The sequence below is a fragment of the Calonectris borealis genome, chromosome 10 (genome assembly GCF_964195595.1).
Source record: "Calonectris borealis chromosome 10, bCalBor7.hap1.2, whole genome shotgun sequence".
Taxonomy (NCBI): Eukaryota; Metazoa; Chordata; class Aves; order Procellariiformes; family Procellariidae; genus Calonectris; species Calonectris borealis.
In genome coordinates, this window is record NC_134321.1 from 698,412 (window position 1) to 720,073 (window position 21,662).

At 45.2% G+C, this 21,662-nt stretch overlaps 1 protein-coding gene and 1 long non-coding RNA gene across 12 annotated transcripts; one reads left to right on the plus strand and one right to left on the minus strand.

Moving 5' to 3' along the window:
* Positions 1 to 58: 58 nt before the first annotated feature.
* On the minus strand, positions 59 to 21,623 carry LOC142086057 (cullin-associated NEDD8-dissociated protein 1-like). Of its 11 annotated transcripts, none has more exons than XM_075158543.1 (16): positions 21,442 to 21,623; positions 19,016 to 19,159; positions 14,963 to 15,117; positions 13,309 to 13,432; positions 12,400 to 12,656; positions 11,711 to 11,816; positions 11,430 to 11,486; positions 10,891 to 11,033; positions 8,475 to 8,767; positions 6,937 to 7,138; positions 4,235 to 5,740; positions 3,765 to 3,860; positions 2,896 to 3,065; positions 2,613 to 2,807; positions 1,762 to 1,869; positions 59 to 1,541 (listed from the first exon to the last, which is right to left on the minus strand). In XM_075158543.1, the coding sequence occupies exons 1-16, from the start codon at positions 21,507 to 21,509 to the stop codon at positions 1,314 to 1,316; spliced, it is 3,852 nt and encodes a 1,283-aa protein (XP_075014644.1). In that variant the 5' UTR covers positions 21,510 to 21,623; the 3' UTR covers positions 59 to 1,313. The 11 variants fall into 11 exon arrangements, 10 of the variants coding, with proteins under 10 accessions (XP_075014644.1, XP_075014643.1, XP_075014647.1 ...); XM_075158542.1 differs by lacking the exon at positions 21,442 to 21,623 and adding an exon at positions 20,171 to 20,376; XM_075158546.1 differs by lacking the exon at positions 21,442 to 21,623 and adding an exon at positions 20,171 to 20,370 and having other exon boundaries at positions 6,997 to 7,138.
* On the plus strand, positions 4,864 to 15,773 carry LOC142086062 (uncharacterized). Its single transcript, XR_012674959.1, has 2 exons — positions 4,864 to 4,942; positions 14,034 to 15,773. It is a non-coding gene; the product is annotated as an uncharacterized LOC142086062 (long non-coding RNA).
* Positions 21,624 to 21,662: the final 39 nt, after the last annotated feature.

Here is a 21,662-nt window from a genome sequence, read left to right on the forward strand (position 1 = left end):
CATGGTAGTGATTTGCAGTGTCACTGTGATAGCTAATGAATTCAGGAGTGCACACAGCTTCACAAGTATATTTTTATTTTTTATACCACTCAAACAAAATGGATGTTCTTTCACACAGCATTATAAATATTTGTCACATCAACCACTCTGTCAAAAAAGGAGAAATGAAAGCTTATCACAGCTCCACGGCTCAAGAAGTGTGTCATGGTGGCCTTCTCTAATTTGCTGTTACATTCTCTCTGTCTCTTAAGGCTTTTTCCCCCCCCTGCGAAGCAGGATTTGAACACAACAGCCACTCTAGAGTAAGTTTGCAAATGACAGAAGGGTTAGTGTGGGCTGCTTGTGTGCTCGCACCTCTGGCTAGTGGCTTTCACCTCCCTTGCTTCTGTGACACTAAAAATACTGAATACCAGCTTTCCTGCAAATGTCTGCTGCTGTTCAGTGACCAGAGTTCAGTGTAGATCAGTTGCCTTCGTGGCTGGTTGTTCAACACAAACGCTGAGCTGCTCAGAGAGGGAAAGATAAGTGAGTGTTACCTCCAAAGAAAAGCTTAGAGTAAGGTTTGTTACTGTAACGCAATCAAGTAATCGTCTCTTGGAAGACGGCTGGTTGAGGTATTTTGCAGCCTGAAACTGTAAAAATGGAAGTTGAGCAAGATGGCTTCATATCACGCAAACACCGCAGAGACACTAAAGTACCGGTGCCTGTTTTGTGAGCTGAACCCCGGTGGAAAGCCGGGGGAGTCTTGTTAACGAACTACCCCCATGCAGCTTCTGCAGCTTGGCTAGTGCAAGCCTTTTTGAAATGGGGCCTATGGTTATGATGCTCATCACTAATTAAAGACGTGATTTCTAGTTTTTAGCCATGTTATTTAGTGAAACAATGTAAATACATTCATCAGGCAATTTGGAGTAGAAAGTGCACGTGCAGTGGTTAAAACATTTTAAACTATTTGTACTGCAGTAAGGAAATATTTCAGGAAGTAGTTCCCGTTTTTCATGGAACCACGCTCAATTTCGATTGCTTTGTACACCCCTTAAAAAGTTGCTGAAAAATTAGAATGCTCGTCTTCCAACCCGTCCCCTACATGAGGACGCGTTTCCCTTATCTCACGTATCTCGTTACAATTCAGCGAGGTGTCTGATGCAGGTGCAGCTGGAACCAGCCGTTGGCGCCCAGTGACTTGCAATGGCTGTTGCGGTAGAGACCAGCTCGATGACGTCCTTCCTTGGCCAGTCTGTGGCGTCCCCATTTGGTTAATGCATGGCGAGGGCAGGGAGGTGGCGGAGGTCTTACTTGCAGGCAGACCTTACTTAGCTCATGTCCATCGACTCTGAGGCGGGTAGGGAAGCAGAATCTTTCTGAATGCTTTCGAAAAGTGACGCCATTTCAGGATTGGATCTGATCTGAGATGAGAACTCGGCCATCACTGGACTTTTCTCTACTTCAGGGATGGTCAGGAGGGCAGCTACTGCTCTCATGGCGGATCGCTTCAGTTCATCCTGCTTCTCGAACTCCTGCTTCACGGAACCAGCTTTTACCTGCAAATCCAAAGCACCGTTTTTACTCGGCATTTAGAAAAGACAGTAGAGGCACAAAGAATCTCACACGCCAGCAGAGACAGAGACAGGCAGATTATTTTCTAACCGGAGGAGTGTGGGGAGCGGGCTGCCCAGAAGCAGTGACAGAGAAGGCTAACGGCACGGGTGGCCCTGCGGCAGAACCCACCCCCAGCGCGTCACGCTTTCTGCCTGATCTTACCTTCGTGGAGCAAGTTGCCCGGAGTGGCTCAATCAGCCGCTCGAGTCGTTGCAGCACGGCGTTGGGACAGAGGGTGGACAGCCGAGCTAACATTATGAACGTCAGCATCTAGACAAAGGAGGAAAGGTAAAACAGGCGTTGCTTCGCTGCACCCTCCGATCCCCCCGGCCTAGAGCGTGGGTCCTCTCTGCTGAAGCCCGCGTGGTCGTTCTCCCTGTGGTGCCAAACATCACATGGTGGTGAGTTTCTTTGCACTTGTGCAAGGGGTTTTAGTAAGAGCTTTGGTCGTACTAGAAATGCACCCGCAGGCAGCCAGCGCTGCGCAGCCGGGCTCTGGTCCCCGGTGCGTGTGGTGCCCTGCTCTTGGGTGTCTGTAAAGGGCTGACAGCCCTTCAGAGAAATGGCAACGTTCAGCACGGGGATTGTGCCGCTGCTGTACCCATGTCTAAGGGGAAGTAGATCAAATAATAGTGTGAAAAAGATGTAGCGCTTCCTATTAAGCCATGAGGCCATCAATAATGTCAATGGTAAATTTTTTTTAATATAGTGCTACTGGCCACACTGAGCAAGCGACAATCATAAGTTTAAAAGCAGAAGGAACTTATTTTAGACTTTGGTAAATTTCCTATAAAACCAGCTACAGCAGGGTTGCATTTTCAAGGCCACCACGGTCAAAGTAGAGCTAGACAATGTCGGACGAAAGGCTGCAGCAGTGGCAGAGAATCGGAAACGGCACGGCAGGGGCACTCCGTGCTGTGGTGACACGCCAGCTCAATTCAAGCCCAGGCTCCCAGAGAACGAGTAACATCAGTGACGTCACCACCCTCCAGCAGTTAAGGAACAGCATCTACCCGAATGTCGTAGTGATCCTTCAGTCCATCCTCCACATGGTTGAGGTACTCATAGATATCCAGTCGGTCAAGGCAGCTTTCCAGCAGGGTATACATGCATTCAAAAGCAGCTTTCCTCACGTCAAGGCCATCATCCACGGTGTGCTTGAACGGCCCCATTTCTACCTTAAACAAGAAAAAAAATACAGCTGCCACCTAGCAGCAGACAAGGGGACAGCTTCATCTCAGCTTCACACACACTGAGTCACTGCTGTATTGCACCCAAGCCGAACTAATGACATACCTCCCGGATGAGTTCCCTTCTGACCTTCGTTTCGTTATAGAGGCTGGGGAGAACTGCGTTTAGTAAATCTCGGATTAAACAAGGTTTGTTGTGAGCAGCAGAATTAAACATGGCTAAAGCCACACGTCGAACATTCAGGTCTGGATCCTGAAGAGTTTTTAAGAAGTCACCTGTCGGATAAGAACTCACCAGTCAGTCCTGCTGCAGTGTTTTAAAAGTATTTTAAAAGTACATCACAATATATTTCAAGGAGCCTGGTTATGAAAACACCTATAGTAAAATAACTCTAGGGGCTCAGTCTAAGAGAGACATTAGAGATGCTTTCTCTCCCTTCTTTTGGGATATAATGGGAGAAACATGACTTTCCTGCATTTGGGCATAAAAACAAACCGCATGATTCTAGCTACCTCATCCTAAAGTCAAATCAGAAGCTTTGGTATTCAAGGAAGTTGTTTTTTGTTTTTTTTCTTCCTCAGATCTCATCTGCTCAGACTTCTCTGAAACAGAAGGCCCAGTTTTATACAACAGATCTGAGATGTAGGCTCCCTAGACATAAGACCCTTTTAACATAGGTTATCTTTTACAAGATCCTTGTTGTGAGGTCCTTGAATCACAAGTTCAAACGCAGAAGGAACTTACGCTCCCTAAAAAACTCTGTCACCAATGGAACATGCCCAGGAGCAAGGTATCAGAGCATTTAACACGGACTCATGCGGCAGTGTTGCTCTTTAATCCCAAAAGCAGAGAAACACAGATAAAAACTAACTGGATTAGACGAGGTTCACATAGGTGTGAAAAATCCCCAAGCTGCTAATGACGCCTAGCACATCTCGTGTTCCCAGCTCACATTGCTATTTGTACCAGCCTACCTATGCAGCGTTTCAGGAGAGCATCAATAGGCTGAGGCTGGTCTGCAATTGTGAATTTGATTGCAGTTACCACCGTGCTCCGGGCATGTGGAGAGCCTGTGATGAAGATGGAAAGAAAAAACAGTGGAAGATCAAGAGACAAAACCATTGCTGTAATTTTGAAGCGCATATTCTGCTCTTGGTCACATTACACACACATTCAAGAGATAAGAGAACAGAGGGTTTGTCTTAACAACCTCTTCGTTTAAATCCTACCCCAGCACAACCTCCATGTGCAGTCCCTGTTCCTACCACCCTCCCGCACCCCGTGCAACCCAGTGCTCCTCTGATCCCCCCTTGCCGAGATCCCTCGTTTCCTTCTTGCCTCTGCAGACTGGCTTTGCTCCCTGTTGAACCCACCAGCAGTTTTCAAGAGGACTTTCCAGAAAAACAAGGCATTTCCCCACTCTCACCATTGCCCTTCCCATTACCTGATGACAGCTGGTTTTTCAACCGGGGCAGCAGCTCAGAGGGATTCACCAAAGTCAGCTTCCCCAAGCATTCAGCCACCACACTGCGCGTCCCTTCCTCCGTGCACTCACAGTGCTTGAAAAGCAGAGCCCAAATATCCTCCACGTAAGGTTTGAGGCCATCGGCCGGGGAGGAGCTGATGACTTCTTTTAGAGAGTGCAGCAGGAGGTACTGTCTCTTGGGCTGGCTTCCGATCTCTTTCAGCATGAAGGGAAGATACTCCTTAAGATTCCCAACACTGATGTTCCCCAACGCATAGGAAGCAGCAGATTTCACCTCTTCGTTGGGGGAGGTGAACGCTTCCAGGATGACTGTTTTGAGCTCTCTCTGAGCACTGAGGTTCATGGTGCGCCCTATCTCTGCCAGTGAAAGGAAAGCTAGCACTTTAACAGCAGAGCTGGACTTGGGGTTTTTTACATCCTGGATAAACTGGTTCACTATCGCAGGGGCTTCCTTTGGACAGGCTGAGGAAAGGGCTGCCACGCACTTTGCGACAGAGTAATACGCCTGTTTGTGTAACGTCACTGATTCCCCGGCTGAACCCGAGGAGTAAATAGGCGCAGTCAGCTGCTTCATCAGCTCCGAGTAACCCATGGTGGCCATCTTCGTCAGAACCAGAGCCTGGAAGAAGTCTATGATAGCGGTCAGTGCCCCTCCTTGGAGCAAAGGCGAGTGGACAAGCTGAAAGATTTCAGCAAGAACCGAACCGCTGATCTTAGAGATGCAGGATGGATAAACCTTAGCTAACGTAGTAAGGAACATGATAGCCACCTGGGAAACATGCATGTCATTCTCAGTAATTAAAGCAGGGAGCTCCTTTAGGACAGACTCTATCATGGCAGGCTTGAGGCTGTCACTGTAGTTCTTCACCAGGATGTCCAGAGCAGTCAGAGTGCTCAGTTTCAAGGCACGTTGATTCTTTCTCAAGAAGGAAGCTAGAATGGGGAAACCTTCCCCTAGAACGGGTCTCAAATCTATTTTAAGTGGAGAACTAGCAATTAAGGTTAATGCTTTGACTGTTGTCAATCTGGTGATTTCATTTTTGAGCCTCTCTAGAAATATCTTCAAGGTTGGCTGGAGATCACTGCTTAAATGGTCTCCCAGACTGTAAATGATTTGTCCCATGCAGGAAATAGCACGTTCTTTCACCTCCTGGTCGATGTCAGCTGCCTTCAGTCGCTTCAGAGTACCAGGGAAAAGATCCTTCACATAGGGCTTGGCATCAAAAGTGCAAGATTTGTCCAAAGGCCTGATAACTTTCACAAGTTGCTGAGTAACCAGCAGAGCTTCTGAAGTGATCTTATAAAAGGGGTCTCCAATACAGGTCACAACAGGAGGCAGCAGGCTTTTGATATGAGGATGAAATACCTCTGGCTGGTGGTTGCAAAGAAGAACATGAAGGAAAGACAGTGTATCAATCCTCATGTTGGAGGAGCTGGATTTATCAGCCAAGGAGAAAACAATACCTGTGCAGAAGAGACAAGAATGACTGCTGTCTTATTACATCAAGGGGCTTTTATCAAACCCACTCCCCCCCCTCAAAAAATGGACGCAATTGGAATCTGTTTTCTCTCTTTCCTCTCCCCACCCAAAAGATACATGCCATTAAAGAAAGCTACTCTCCTTGCTGTCTTTCTGCTTTCCAGGAAGTGGCAACTCAGACATAACTGTTCTTTGTAGCAGTCCTGGATGGCTGGCTACGAAAACTTTTTAAAAAGTTAATTCAAAAAGTCATCCTGGGCTGAGACGAGAAGGGATGGTTGTCAAGTGCAAATAAGTATGACAAAATGGCATGAAATTAAGACTGGGAAAGCCTAGTCTCAACAACAAGCACTCCAGGCAGCAGGAATGCCCCTTCATGAGTTTCTCCTTCATACTTCTGTGGGAAGTCTTTTAAAAAAAAAAAAAAAAGAAAAGAAGCAGGGGCTCTTATGTTTATCTAGTTTTACAACTTCTGTTACTATTGTTTGGAACATAGCTGTAGACCATTAAAGATGGACTGCCTTTGTAGAAGTGAGATACTTCCAAGTCCAATTTCTGTGGCACATATTTATGTTTCCCAGAAGACTTAATGAGAAACATTTACAACAATACTGCTTGCCACCCCTGAAGTCATACCTGACTCCTGGTTTGAATGTTTTTTTCCAATCTGTTAATTCATAAGAGGGAGGTGTATGGATCAGGCCCAGAGACAATCACAGGGGACTTTTTTTATATTTACTATACAGTCACACCAAAAGCAAAGGCGGGACTTTAATACTATAAGCTTTTCAGCAGTGTGGGATGCTTCATGAACCTATCGGCAGGAAAGCTCAGAGAAAAATGTGACGGTGCAAATTAAATAATCAGTCAATACAAATAATTTTTAAAATGCCACTACATTTTGTAAAAGAAAATGTCGCTCGTGTCTCAGCAGTCTAACAGCATAATTCCAGCTAGCTTCAAAGGAGACTGGAACAGGCCCTCCTAAAAGCATCTCTTCAGGGGACTGTAGAAATGAAATTGATATTCTTATCCTGGCTTTCAGTGGTAGACAGAAGCCAGGATTGATCTGGGAGCTGTTTAGCACATCAGCATGGCACAGAACTTGATGTGTATGTCCTGATGCTGAGCAGAGATAATATATAGGAATAAAACTGGAACACGCAGGCAAGGAGCATACATGTTAGGAGTGGACTGAGCCAACCCTGCTCCTTCACCCCCAGACCACGGACAAGTTTACCAGGGACTAGTGCAGGGATGTGATCTGCCAGGCAGCCGGGAAGAACATTGGCCAGTTCTGTCAGGAGGCTGAAACAACCCTGTCTTGATTTGACGCTCTTTTCTTTGAGCTGCTTGTGCAAGGCCTTGACGATGCTGGGGACCTGCAGTTTGGAAAAGAAAACCAGAAAGAAACACATCAGTCATCCCAGCTTCCACGGCACAGAGCTATGCTACCAAAGCAGCTTGCTCAGCTGAGCCAGAGGCACTAACAGTACAGCAAGAGAACTAACAGCAAGAAACAGTGCACCTCTTCACCAGCAAACGGACTTGGGATAGATTACAAGACAGTGCACAGGAAGAAAAGATACACGAGCAGAAAAGCTGGAGGGGACTTCATTTTTCTTTCCCACATTCTACAAACAGACTCCTAAACAGCCCTTCCTGAAGTTGGTGTTATCCCCTAACATAGAAGCTTAAAGAAACACAACAAAATGATCAGACCAGGACACACTGCCAAAAGAGCTTAGAGTTTTATGATTCCTTCCTGGTCTGCTGTTCAAGGATCTAGTCCCATCACTATATTTAAACTTGGACACCCTGACAGTTGTTTCAGTGAAATCAAAAAACAAATCACAGGGCTGAGGTGCAAGTTATTTAAATAAATATCTCATACATATACGATGATTAATCAGTGATGTAATTACATTTTGGCAGGGATTTTAACCCTCCTGCTTCAAGGACTCACCAGTCAGTAGTGGCATCGGCTAGACAAAGCTGCTCTCACGGTCATGCTACTCTGTAACAACATGGTTATTTCCAATGTTTCTTTTGTCTTCTTCTAAAATGGCATGTGCGGACCACAGCGCTAGCAAGGATCCCGGGCTAGGCAGAGCCCTGATCAGCATGTGTGGCTACATTATTCTGACTATAATTACTCCAGCGTATTTCTGAACTAAAGTAGTGCGTCAGAAAAATTGCCTCCACTATTGTTTGTCTGATCAGCAGTGATGTACAGACTGGGTGCGCAACCACAGCAAGCTACCCTGGAAGCCACTGGCGGTTTCCCATAATGAGCCAAGCTGCACGCTGTCATATGCCTACTGACCAGATCCAAACCTTACTGAGCTTCCAGTGGCTTACTCTGGTATGCTTCTACCATGATGCATTCAATGAGTTTCCTGAGCAGCCGCTGGAGTAACGGTCAGGCAACCTTACCCAAAGGCTAACCTGTCTCACACTCAGTCTGCAAACGCGTGCCGGAGGCTAGCGGAGCGGGGCAATGCAGGTTATGCCTCAGCGCTCCTGCACTGGCTCAGCGCTCTCTCCCTGGGAATGACGGGCAGCCCTCAGGATCTGGTCCCCTCTGGTTGCGTGCCCAAGGGCTCCTTCAGCTAGCTATGTTCTCAACTTAACTACTAGGCATATTCATCGGTGGCATGGTACATACTTCTCTTCATTGCTTTCTGATTTAATCCAGCCCACCATCTCCTCACGCACCTGGTTCTGAAGCATTGTCAGGGGAACGTCGTCTTTGCCAGAGGCATCTGAAGCATGCAGCCAGCTCTGGATGGGCAGCGTTTGCTTCAGCAAGGAGATATAAGCGCTGAAGATGTCAGCTTTGACATTCTCCTCTCTCTCTTTGAATCTGCTTATCAAGACTGGGGAAAGAGTTTTGTAGAAGTCCTGAAGGAGATCGTGCCTGCTGCTCACAATGGCCTCCAGGCACTTTGCTGCAGACCTGCGGACTTTCCAGCTGATGTCATCATCGTCGCTGTACTCATCATCGCTTTCTGGAAAGAAGACAAGGGAAAGACATGAGAAGGGAAGACATGAGAAAACCGGAGCTAGAGGATCCCTCGATCCTCAGAGCTTCCCTCTCCAGCTGACCGGACAAACAAATGCCAGTAACTCACACACATCTGGGAACATAAAATTATCCAGAATAGCCTGTCCCCCAACATGACTGCCCTGTGTCATATTCTTCTGTTCCAAGTAAGACCTGATGGAGAATAAACCTTAATGTTACTACCCTTACTGGCTTACTGGCCGCTTCAGCTCAGGCATCAAGGCTTTTGTTTTGAAGGGAGAATGAGGCTCCCAGATTTTAAAGCCAGAAATATGTAAATATTTGTCTTAGCAATTCCTGAATGGCAGAAAACAGCGTAACAATTTACTATGTTATTGGCAGAACATTTAACATATTCTCCAGGAAGCCAGCCAGGATCTTACCCCAATTAGTATGAAAGCACACAAAAATGCCTTTCTTCAAGGGAACTTGTTCTAACTTTTGCTCTTAGCTGCCACACTATATGCAACTATAAATAGAGACATTATGAAATGTTGTCTATAGCTAACAGGCATTAAAGGTACCCCTCCTATCTGACCAGGGCTCGACACGCACCTCAAAGTGAACACGATTCAGAAAGTAAGTGAAAGGTCTGTTTTGAAGACAGTATCAAATTGCTTTCACTGATGACTAAGACGTTTTTAGTGGTGGACCAAGATGTTTTTAATGGTGGCACTTTTTAAGTGTTCAGGATTGTAGTTTTGCTTTCTTCTGCCACAAACTAGTAAAAAATAGCTACCTTATAGTAAAAATATAATTGTGTGGCTACTATGTTTGTAGGCTGAGTTAAGTTGCCCTGAAACTGTTAAATCAAAATTACAGACTTTCATTTAAAATAGCAGTTAAGCATATACCTCTTCCTGCAAAAAAAAGCAACAAGCCTCACAAAGAGGGGCACATCTGCACAAGTACAGGCTCTGCAGCCTCTAGGTGACTGCAAAAATGAGCTTTGGCTGGCTCTTGTGCTCAGGAAGAGCGTATGTGTGTGAAAAACACCCTAGTAGATGGAGACATAAGAGGAAGCAACACAGAAATCAAGAAAAAACTGCAGCCCGACAAAGCAGCATGGTTCTGACACACTCTGGCAGGGATGCTGGCTGTGACAGCCTGGAAATACTGCTTGCTTGCCTGACCTCCCCTGCGACCAGGGAAAATAGGAGTTTGTCCAGTCTTGTAAATAAGTGAGACCACATCAAAGATTTCTGATTCCTGTTCTAACCAGAGTAAGCTACAAATGCTGGCTAGCTGCCTGGTTAAAAAGGTAACACTGTGTAACACCCCAGTAGATGCAGTAAGAGGGTACCTGTTTAACTGCAATTTCTAGATCTGCCTGTAACATCTTTCTTTTCAAGAAATACCATTTTGTCAGGACCCTAGTAAGGTGATCTCTCTCACGTAAGCGTAAGCCTACTAGAGCTAAACTAGGAGGACAGACAGGAATTGGTGTTACAGCTACATTCAAACCTTGGGGTCCCCACCTGAGGTTGGGACAAGCCAGAGAGCAGTCAAGAACGACAGTGTTCACGCCTTCCATTGAAGAACAATCCATGCATATCAAGTCAACTGCTTGGAGCAGGGGTCTGAAGTCTGCCTAGCAGGCTGTAAGCAGCACCAGCACCTTTGTGAGCACAAGGGAGCGTTTCCAACAATCAGGATGGCAGAGCCGTTGCTCCTCAGGATTTCCAGGCGTTAAGCCTGGCTGCTTGCTGGATGGGCTCTAAGAAACTCCTGCAGCCAGCAGCCACAGGAAAAACAGTGCTTCCTTGGTCTAGCTCTCCACTAAGCTAGTTCAGAGTTCAAGTTTCAGTGTTTTCACTGCTGCCTAAGGCAGGCAGAGATCTGAGGACTTTGTCAGAAAAAAGTAAAACTAAGAAACTCAGAATTACTGCTGGAACTTTGCACATGCAGCTATATTATTACTAATGGTAAATTAAAATAACCCATTTAGAAGAACTGGCTGTCCTGAAACAGATCTGAAAAGTAACATCACAGAGACTGAGAAAGCAGGAAGGGGAGAAATGTTAACCCAGTGTTCTGCTGAGCACAGTCATCCTCACAAGCAGGCACCTTGCTCTTCATCCTCCCCATTTTCAGTTTCCATCATCTCTTCCACTTCCTCATTATCATAGTTGTAGTTTGGATCAAAGGTGATGTACTTCAAACATAACCCCATCACATTAGGGATGTGAGGGTCAATTTCCTTTGGGCACCTACCACGACAAATAAAAATCCCAAGAGTTAATAAATCCAAGACTAAGCAATTTTAAATATCCAAATAACACAATTCATTTCAAAAGGATTCCCAAATGCTTCACAGACTATATGAACATTTTGTTAACATGAGTTAAACCAGAGCTGCTCCTTCCTGCTGTGCACAAAGCAAGACCACATTCCCCTGGGAAGAATGCAATGATTTCTGTAAGGAAGAAAAATAAATTGCCTTCACCACCTGGTTGAATCCTCCCTTCCTGGGAGAAAACCTCAGCAGCTCTGCTGGGCCCCTTTTCCAAGACAAGCAGAAAACATTTCACTGAACAACAGGAGAGCTGCAGCTCAGCAGCTCTTCTGCCTGAGGCCCCTTCCTGCCTCCCACTCCCTCCACGCACCAGGAGTGAGGCAGTTCCCTCTTGCTGAGGAATCCTCCAAGGACAAGAGTTACACTCCTGCAAAACCAATACAGAAACACGATCTCACATGTTGAGGTAAAATAGCTCATAACTCAAGCCCAACTCTGCATGTAAAGAAGGGATTTCATTTGTGAACTGTCTTTCCCAACAGGAATGCATATAGGAAGGCACTCAATCCTAGATGCTGACTGTATAGATATTTACACTAGGAGGACACTGATACACAGGATGGTGCACAGTTTTTCCGCAAGGGCACACACCTTCTCACAAAAGACTCGAAGGCCTGAAAGCAGTACTCTCTCAGCTCGTCATCTTCCACGTTGCAGTACTGAACAATCAGAGGAATTATCTTCTCCAGATGTTCTCCTGGGAAAGACAAAGTAAGCAGCAGTGAAAAATCATTCCAGCCTTCACTCATCGAGCAGCTAACAGTTCAGCCATGTGCCTTCACGTGCCTGGCAGAGCATTCCTCCCCTGGACCTCCCAGTCCAGCCTTGCAGGGGTTTTAAGCAGATGACCCTGCTCCCTGTCTTCAGCCCCTTGCTGGCATTTCAGTCACAGAAAAAGCTGTGATTAGAAATCTTCTAGGACCTCATCTCAGCTCTGGCAGATCTTTTAGATGAGTAATACAATATGCTGCCCCCCATTTCTCCTGTCATTTAAAATGGGGTAAATCTACTGACCTAATTCACAGAGGTGTTAATTCAGACCAGGGAAGCGCTGCAAGACCTTGAGATGAAATCACTACAGGAGGACAGCCAGAGTTACTCTGGTGTCTCCTCCCTTCCCAGAGGAGATCAGAGAGCCAGTTCAGGACCACAGAGGGAATCACAAAGCACAAGCCACTAATACGTTAGGAACAGAGTGAGCACACTTCTTTTACCACTAAAAGGAGCTGCTCTAAAATGCATGCACGTTTCCTGGTGTCATTTCAAGCTACTTGTCCTACCTATGCGGTGTCCAGCCTGCCTACTGATGCCAGCGACACATTGAATGTATGTCCTGGTAGTAGAAGTAGACTCATTCCTCTTCAGCTCGGCAAGCAGATGCTCTGTGAGCTCTGAGAAGATGCTTCCGCTGCAGGTCAAGACAAGATGACCCAAGGCAATGATAGCCCTTTTACGTACTGCCAGCCTGGGGCTTGTCAGCTGGGGAAGGAGGCAGTTCAGAATGGAGGAATGGAAAGAGTAGAGTGTTCCCCCTAGTCTGCAATCAACAGCACAAGACAGAAGTTGAAAGTCAAAGGCTCAGAGAAAAAGCCCTCTTGCCAGCAAAAAATGTAAAAATCGTTCAGCTATGAAGACTTCATGCATGTTGTGGGGAGAGAGAGGAAAAGGGTGGGTTTGGCATTTTGGTCTGAACAGTGACTTGTTCTGTATAACACAGGGAGAGGTTATTTGTCTCCATCATGGAGGAGTTTGATTTTGACGGTATCCTTCTGGATGACCTGGGAGTTTGTCAGTAATTTCCTGCAGGCAGTTGACATATGACACTGTCACTCTGACTTATGTAACAAGAGAAAGAGGCAGCCAGGAAAAAAAATGCATGTCTGATCAGATCACAGGGCTAAAATAAACTTCCCTGCTTTGCCCTCTCCCTCCCTACATTTGTTTGAGCTGAGCCTCTGTGGGATCCATCGCCAATGTTACTGCCATTCCCAAGCACAGAAGGGCTCAGCATGTTGTCTCTCATCTCTGCTGGGGAATCTGCTCTGCTGAGGTATTCCCCAGTGGCAGCCAACCCAAATCCTTTATTTTTAAGTCCTCGTAGTAGGATTAGGGAAATGCAGAAGTCAAAAGCAAACACATACATGCGACCCCCTGCCGTACACAGCTGCCAGAAGTAAATCCTTTGGTACCTGCTCAGCATATCTGACAGGATGTCAAGAGCCTCCAGCTGCACAGATACATCCTCCTGCTTGCCAATGGCTCCTGTCAGCTGGGCTGTGATCTTTTTGCACACATTTGCTGTCATAGTGGAGCCTGCAAGAGAGAGATTTTTCCTCACTGTCAGTTAAAAAGAAGTCTTCTTACTGCTAAGAACCATTTAATCCCTCCTACATTAAAAAAAATCACCACTGGGAGACCTAACCAGAATAACAGTCAACTAGCTTTTGTCTGAGATGGTGGATACACATGGCAAACAGCAAGGTATCTCCCTCTGCAGTATGATGCATTAACTATTTGGAAGAAGCTTCTCCTCTTGGAGAATGTCTTTTACCCTAAAACGGCCTGGCTGTCCCACAGCCCATGCAATGCAGGGAGCAGAGATGGGTGGGAAGGTTCTGGCATGTTTTTCCCCCTGTTTTGAAAATGTTCAGTTTCAACACATCGAGATTATCTCCATAGAAAGAGCAGTCTTGACAGAAACTGTTTCTCAGCTCTATGATGAAATTTAAGGGTAGAACTAGATAAATCTATCGCAAAATAATATGTAACTCAGGTTCAAGAATGTGTTGAGATTACAACCACAGTCTAGAATCATAATCTCCTGCAGTCCAGATCAATGTCTAGATACAAGTTTAGTCTTCATGCTGGGGTGTGCCTGTCCCAACACCAATTTTTGTTGTGGTTTTTTTCCCAGTTGGTTCAGTGCAAAGCATAAGCAGCTTCGAATTCCACAAAATTTTCAAAGGAAGGGACAATAGCCTCCCACGCCATTCTGAACAGCCTCTGCGATGCAACAGAGACAAAGCAGAAGTGGAACATCCTTGGAGCATCATTAACTGCTGTACAACACTGAGAAAGGAGTCTGCCTCAGGCACATGCTATTTCTTGGACTATTATTTCAAACCTTCCCTTTGCTCCAGACAATACCACAACAACAGCAACCACGCTGTTGGGGCTTAGGGTGAAGAAGGCACAGGGAGTAGACGTCCAACGTCTCCATTTTGCAGCAAACTCACACTGCTTTTGCTGCCTTCTACCCACACAGTGTCAATCCCAACCCTTAATGAGATGACTTATGTGTTGCTACCCTAAACCAGTTTCAGTTCATGTGATGTATGTTAAATAAAGAATTCTGAAAGGATGGCTCACAAGAGCTTAACATTTTGCAGAAATAGAGAGAGGAGTTCAGCAAATATTTGCATGCTAATTCTAGTTCTCCCAACCTAAAATCCAGCAGCCTGGCAGCACTGCCACGGCCACCCGCCATGAAGGAACAAAAGATACATGAGATGGCTGCAGAGGAAACTTAAATCTCTGGAAGCCTCAGATATCTCCTGAATAGTTGCTGCATTTTTGGGATATGTAGTTCCAAATGCAGCAGAAGCAGCCAGGGTAGCTGTGGCAGTTGGAGGACTCGGCCCAGCTGAGACTCATTTCATCCCTTCTTTAATCACATTAGTGTCTCAACTTCTACTGTCTCTTCTCCTTATTTCATTGCTTGTCCTCTAGCAGGTGAATAAGGAATCTGTAACTTTTAGGCCCTGAACTACATGTTTTCCTCTGTTTCCCAAAGGCTGTGACTCCCTATTGCCTCAGTCTGACAAACAGGGACAGACATTTTACCTGTAGAAGCTGGCGGCAGCTCAGAGATGACTGTTTTCAGTCCAATGCTGGAGATATCCCGCAGCTGTTCCTTGTCGGATAACATGTTTGTACACAGCGTATCCACAATCGTTTCCACCTGGTACTCCTTCACTTTGCCAACCAGCGGGCCCAGACTGCGGGAGGAGAAGCCAGTCAGAATGAAGAGGAAGAGGGATGCTTTCCACCATCAAAAGGGATGCTCAGGCTCACTCCTCCTTAAAGGCAGCTCAGCCCCAAGTGCAAGTATCACCAAAACATCAGTATCGAGTACCGATATCCTGCAGCACGTCATGTCCCTAGGTTTACATACCCTGCATTGTTGCCTCAGTTAATTCTGTATCAGACTTCAGTGAATTTTAGATCAGATTTGTAGGAGGACATTTCACATCAACTACTGCAAACATGAGGCCAGTTAATACCTTACTGGAAGGAGCAGCTCAGAAATTATGACACAATGAATTTGAACCAAAGCAAACATGTTACACAGAGTAATCGTAAAATCTATAGTCAGGTTTTGGAAAAAAAACAAAAACAAACCAACCATCAAAAACTGACTTTCAGGAGGAAATGCCAAATGGATTTTCACAAACAATTAGCTACGCATTGCCCTCTGCTGTACGTGTGGAAACCTCTACCTGAGCCAAGGCTCAGAATTACTACAGAGGGAAGACCGCTCCCTTTCCCCTGCACTTTTTTTTAATTATTATTATTAGAAAAACTTTCTGTTAATTACCTATCTTTCCTGCTGGTAAGTTTGTATTCAAAATTGTGCATAAAGTGTTTGTCAGCATTTGTTTGCAACTATGTATTTTTGCATCTTTATAAGGTAACTAGCTAAAATGTAAAGTATTAACTGTATTTCAGCAAGTCATGTTACGGCTTTCCCTCCCTAACCAGCTACACTTAACTCTTTGAATTAAGCTAATGAATTCAAAATGCATTTGTTTCCCATGAATATTCTGTATCCCCTACCAAGAAATTGCTGTTTCACAGACAGCAAATCTGGTTCCTAGAATTTTCATGAGAAGCAAACACAGATGAGTGAAAACATGGAAAATTCCATCTTCTTGTTTTAGTGAACATCCACAGAAAATACTTTGAGCCCAATTTCAGTCCTAACAACACTTCACTCTTCTACAGGTTGAGTGAGTCTGCTTGCCCACAGCCCCATGACCCACCAGGGGCAGAGATCCATGCCCGAGCCCCTGTGGTTATGCCACCCCTCCTCTTCCACTGAATGGTCTGCCCAGGTGAAGAACTGGGGCCCTAGCTTGCAGATTAACACCACCAGGCAATTCTTCATGCCCAAATCTAGAAATTACTTTGGAAGGATTTGAGCCTGAACAGAGATGCTATAGGTATTTTTCTCTTTCCCATGAGTCGATACTACCTTGCAGAGAAGAAGCTACTTGCCGTAGCAGTGATGTGGTTGCGCTCCAATTTCTATGCCAGCTACAAAATGTTAGTCATTGCTTCCTTGTTCCCCTTCTTGTGGGGACTAGTCAAAACTGAATGATTTGACTGAATAGTATAGATCGTTTCCTTTGGGTTCAAAAAACATAGGAGAATGGAACAGCTCCCTGTGATTCATGGGCAACACAACCATTTTTTTAAACAGGGTTCTAGAGTTTTAAAAGTACCATCATGCTGCTGTTCCAGAGCAAAAATGTATTTACATAACCAGTTCCTGAGGGTTTCCCCTCTCTTCCCCTTCGCATAGCCAAGTGAAAACAGAAAATAGAGTGAAGGAAAGGACTAATCTACCTCTTTGGAGTTTTGTCTTTTCTTTTTTTTTACATGTTATACAGAAAAGAGGAACTAGAGGTTTTGGCTCTGTATGCTGCATACTACTAGGGCATAGCCACTGATCCTTGGGGACTATCATTAATGCTACATGTCCATAGGGCTCAAAAGGAAAGGCTACCAGTTGCCTATAGAGTACAAGAACAGACAGAGAGACTTGTAGGGCTTTCAACATACCCTTCTTTCATGGAAGCTTACACACAGGAGAGGTTCTGCTCCCAACAGTCAATGGTAAAAGTCCCTGTCTTCAGTGGGAGCTGAACAGGACTATCAAAACTGGCCTTGATGATTTACATTTTCTTAAGAGCTTGTATGAGAAGAAATGGTGCTAGCACTCTACAATGTTTACTGCTGGACACACTTTATAAAATCCTTGTACAAAAATGCATTTTCTGTCTTCTTCTTCTCTCTTCCTTTTGGCATAGCTCCAGTAATGCCAACTGTATGCAACACCTCTGCACAGGTAGTTGTCTCCCTGCTGGCACACCACAGTTACCCCTTACAGTGCTTAACAAACACTGTATGCACAGTGTTCCCCAGAGTACACAAAGCAAACTCACACGCAGCCTGTTCGGTATAGGACTATTCCTAGATTCAACAATTGGGACAGTAATAGCTCTTCAGAGTCCGAGTAGCTACTCTGAAATACATGAATTAGAAAAGAAACACTAAATAATAAGACTTCGTGCAAGTCTTACACCTCAACATGCAGAAAAGAACCAATGGCTATCCCTATTTTACAGACAGGGACACAGAGGCACAGAAAAGCTAAGGAACTCATCTAAATAGAAAAAAAAAAATCACAGAATGAGAAGTTCTGTGATTTTTATACGGATAAATTTGTGAGTTTTTTGGGTGTGAAGTTTTTACATGGATAAATTTGTGAGTTTTTTGGGTGTGAAGTGTGATTTCAGCATTCCTCTGAAGAAATAAGATCATAAGTTTAGATGATAAAATCAACTGCAAGACCTCTCAGTAGTTTCCTAACTTCCTCTTGAATCCTGATGTGGGCTGCACAGATCCACACTTGGGCCTAATCCAACTGCCAACATCCCTCAAACCGTCACATTTCTCCTTCTTAGAGATCCTTGCACCTGGCTGGGAATAACTGACTGGACATTAACTATTATAAGTACCTCCTTAAGTATAAAAAGGAAATATTACTGGTTCCATTTTCAGGCCTTCTTATGATCACATTCTGGATGAATTAGAGATTGTAATGAGTATGGACTTATTGCTAATGCAACCATAGATAAACAGGCAAAGAAATTTGTACTCTGTTCAGTGCCCAACCGTTTTACTTTAAAAAACAGAATAAACAAACCCAAAGCAGGCAGAGACAGCAACAGGGCCAGAAAAAGTCAGGACAGTGGGAATCAGAAAGGGCCAAAGGTCACACGGAAAGTACAGGGATAGAAGCATTATATGGTTAAAAAGAAGGGAATATGAGTAAGATCCACAGTAGGAAAAAATACAGGAACCCAAAATCGTCTTTAAATGGCCCACCTTTCTGGAGCCCTGTGCGTGAACTGACCCACTCAATTTCCTTTCTAGAATGAATACTCCCATTTAGACATGCTGGGGGAAAGAGACAGGAAAGAACATGTCAGCAGTAGGATCACTTCATGAGATGATTCAGTAATAAAGGAACCTTCTGCCTTTTTCACTTGGATTAAAAAAAATATTGAAATTGTCAAAGGCACAGCAACAGCACAGGCTACACTTGGAGTCAAAGCAGGGAAAAAACCCAAGTCCATTATAAACTTTAATGAAAATGCCCTTGAAGAGTAGGATTTGGACCTGAAATGCCATTTTTGAAGGGCTATACATGTTTAGTACCATCTCTATCAAAGACAGGACCACTGGGAAATTCAGCACTGGATTTCAAAGCCCAAGAAAGGAGAGGAACTTGATGACCAGATTTTAAACTAGGCTTCCCTCTGAAGAAATAAAATCTTAGACATGCTACTTTTAATATGGCAAGATTCATCATACAAACACTGAACTACTTCCAAAGTCACCTATTACTTCTACACAGATATCACCCTTTCTGAATATCAACAGAGAAGGAAACTGCTGTGCCTGGCATGAGAGGGAAAGCCCCTACAAAGGGAGGTTTGAGTAAGGTACCAACGCTGCAGGGCCAGGCTCCACTCCAACGCACTCTCTGCAGTCTGTGACAGCTTTATTATTGCCAAGGAATATGGTAATTACTGCCGAGGCTCTTACCACTTGACAGCGAGGTTCTGTACTTCCCCATTTTTGTCCTCCAGCAATTTCAAAAGCATTTTCACAACTTTTTTCTCGCTGTCTTCATCTAGTTTTATCGAATCTTTCTGCAGTTCCATCATCAGGTCATTGGTGGCCATAAACCTGAAAGAACATATAGCAAAAGTGGATTGGCTGAAATACAGACACAAATGCATTTCCTTCGCATCACTTTGGTCAACAAAACTTGATAATTAGTGCTTGTATGAAAACACATTTTCAAAGAGTAACTTGCAACCCTTTACACTGTCCCGAAAAACAAGGTACAAAGAATTATTACTGTCTTACAAGTGGAAAAGTCAGGTAGAGGTAGCTGGTGAAAAGGCTTTAGATAAAGAATCTAAGAAAATGAGAAATATACGTTCTCTCCTCTCCTTAAAATACATAACAGGGATGGGGTAAACTATAACTCTAAAATTGGCACCCAGTATCCCTTTAGTAAGAAGCACTTGTCTGCTCTTCAATCCTTATCCACTGTCCAATTAATTACACTCACATTTGATTAACAACATAAGATAATATTCGGCATGAAGGAACATTTCCTATTGCACTTTTTTCCTCCCATGAGCAAAACCAAGCGAGTATTTATCATTGCAGCTTAGAAGGAAAAACAAACTCCCAGCTGACTGTTAGTCAATATAATTTTCTAACACAGACAATGTCAAAATGGATATTGAGAAGTTCTGGAAAGTATTTTCCTGGGAGCAGAAATGTAAAAGGTGCTAGTATAGAAGTCTGAGGTTCTGAGAAATATAAGCGTGGTTATCGTATATTAGTTCCTTTCTAATGTTAGCCCCAGCACAAGGATGGACGTCTAAACAGAACCACAGAGCAGCTCTTCGCTCTCATTTACCAAATGACACCTCCATTTTAAATTAGGCTCTGATGTAATTCATTCAGCATGTAAGAGCCCTCATGTACCAGGGCAACATTTGTGTCTTCAATCTGCAGGCCTGCTCTTGAGCAGCAACTAGGTACATCTGGAATGAAGGACTGCTGTGGTGTTAGACAGCCAGCCCAAAATCCAAAATGAGAAAAATAGAGGGACTCTGACCTATAATGTTAACAATATGCAATCTATTTTTGATTCTGCAAGAGCTAATAAGCTGCACTTGCCATTCAATGTCTGCGTAGAACAAGCATGACCAATTACGGCCACAGGCCGAGCAGAGTCTTCCACGGTAGCACATCCAGTTTTTGACTCGCTACCTGCTGCTGTCCTGCCGACAGGACCTCGGAAACTGGCACACGGATCCAGAGGGAAGCTCGTGAAACCTGCTCCTATAACTGGTCGTGCAACTGAAGACAGACAACGGGCTCACGTTAGACCATGTGCTGGGAAGAAATGGCCCTGGAATATCTCCATAACATGACACAGGCCCTGCGCTGGGCACGTCTTGTTTGGAGTATTAACCGTAAATTCTTTGAACAAACTGTGCAACTACTCCATCACTGACTTCTTTAAAAAGTATCTATTTTAACATGAGAAAAACATCAGCAGCCTCTGCAAAAATCAACCTACTTTTAGGCTATTACTAACCCCTCTCTTCTAAAAGACCTTGAAATACCAAGTCCGGCAGAAACATCACCTTCCACGTTGATACTGAGAGAACAATAGCTCATGGGTGAAATCTTTCATACTTGTTAGTTTCAACAATATTTATAGAGCAACATAAATATCAAGCCACCAGCCCCAACCCTAAAAAGATGTCAATTTTTTCTGCTGACATAAACAAAGAGAATAAAAGAATCTTTCAGTTCTATTAGGGAGGCGTATTTTCACACTGCACAGAAATAGTTCTTAAAGCAACCTGAGCCCAGCCAATATCTGCAGCGTCCATCACCCGGGTGACACGGCTGCTCAGACTGGTGTCTCAGCCTTTTTAATGCACTGACGATCTAACCTTCTAGCGGAAAAACAAACTAAGAAGTATTTCAGCATTTTTGCTACGATGTTCTTCATTTGCAAAACAAATAAGAATTCAAAGTCTAGCTGTTAAGACACTTATTCCCCCTTTGACTTTGCTTGCTCGTTCACTTCCATTATGCAGCAATCTAGGCGAGGGAGGGGAACGTTGCTGGTTTCTCTCCATTCCCCCCTGGGCCAGAACAACACAGTTGGCTTGAAACACTGTAAATAAAACTGATTAATTCCTCTGATATGGAAACATCCTCCACACGGTGCCAGCAGGGTCGGGGGCACCGTGCCTGCTCCTGACGCAGAGGGTCCCCCCAGGGCAACGGGATCCCGCGGGAAGGGACCCCCCGCAGTGGGAAGCCCCCCGCCCGTGCAGCCCCCCCAGGGCCCCAAGGCGCCGTCCCCGGGTGGCTGCCGCCCGCATGGCCTGCGCCGTGCCGTGCCGCGCCGGGGGCGGCGGGCCCCGCACCTGAAGTCCTTGTCGGTGGAGGTCATCTTCTCCAGCAGGCTGGAGATGTGGTAGGAGACGCTGGCCATCGCGGCGGCGCCGGGGCTGCGCGGGAAGATGGCGGCGGGCGCAGGGGCCGGGGTCGCGCCGCCGCCGTCCGCCCGCTCCCCTCAGGGCCGCCGCCGGCGGGCGCCCCCCCGAGGCGGCGGGCCGGGACCGAGGGCGGCGGCCCCACGGGGCGG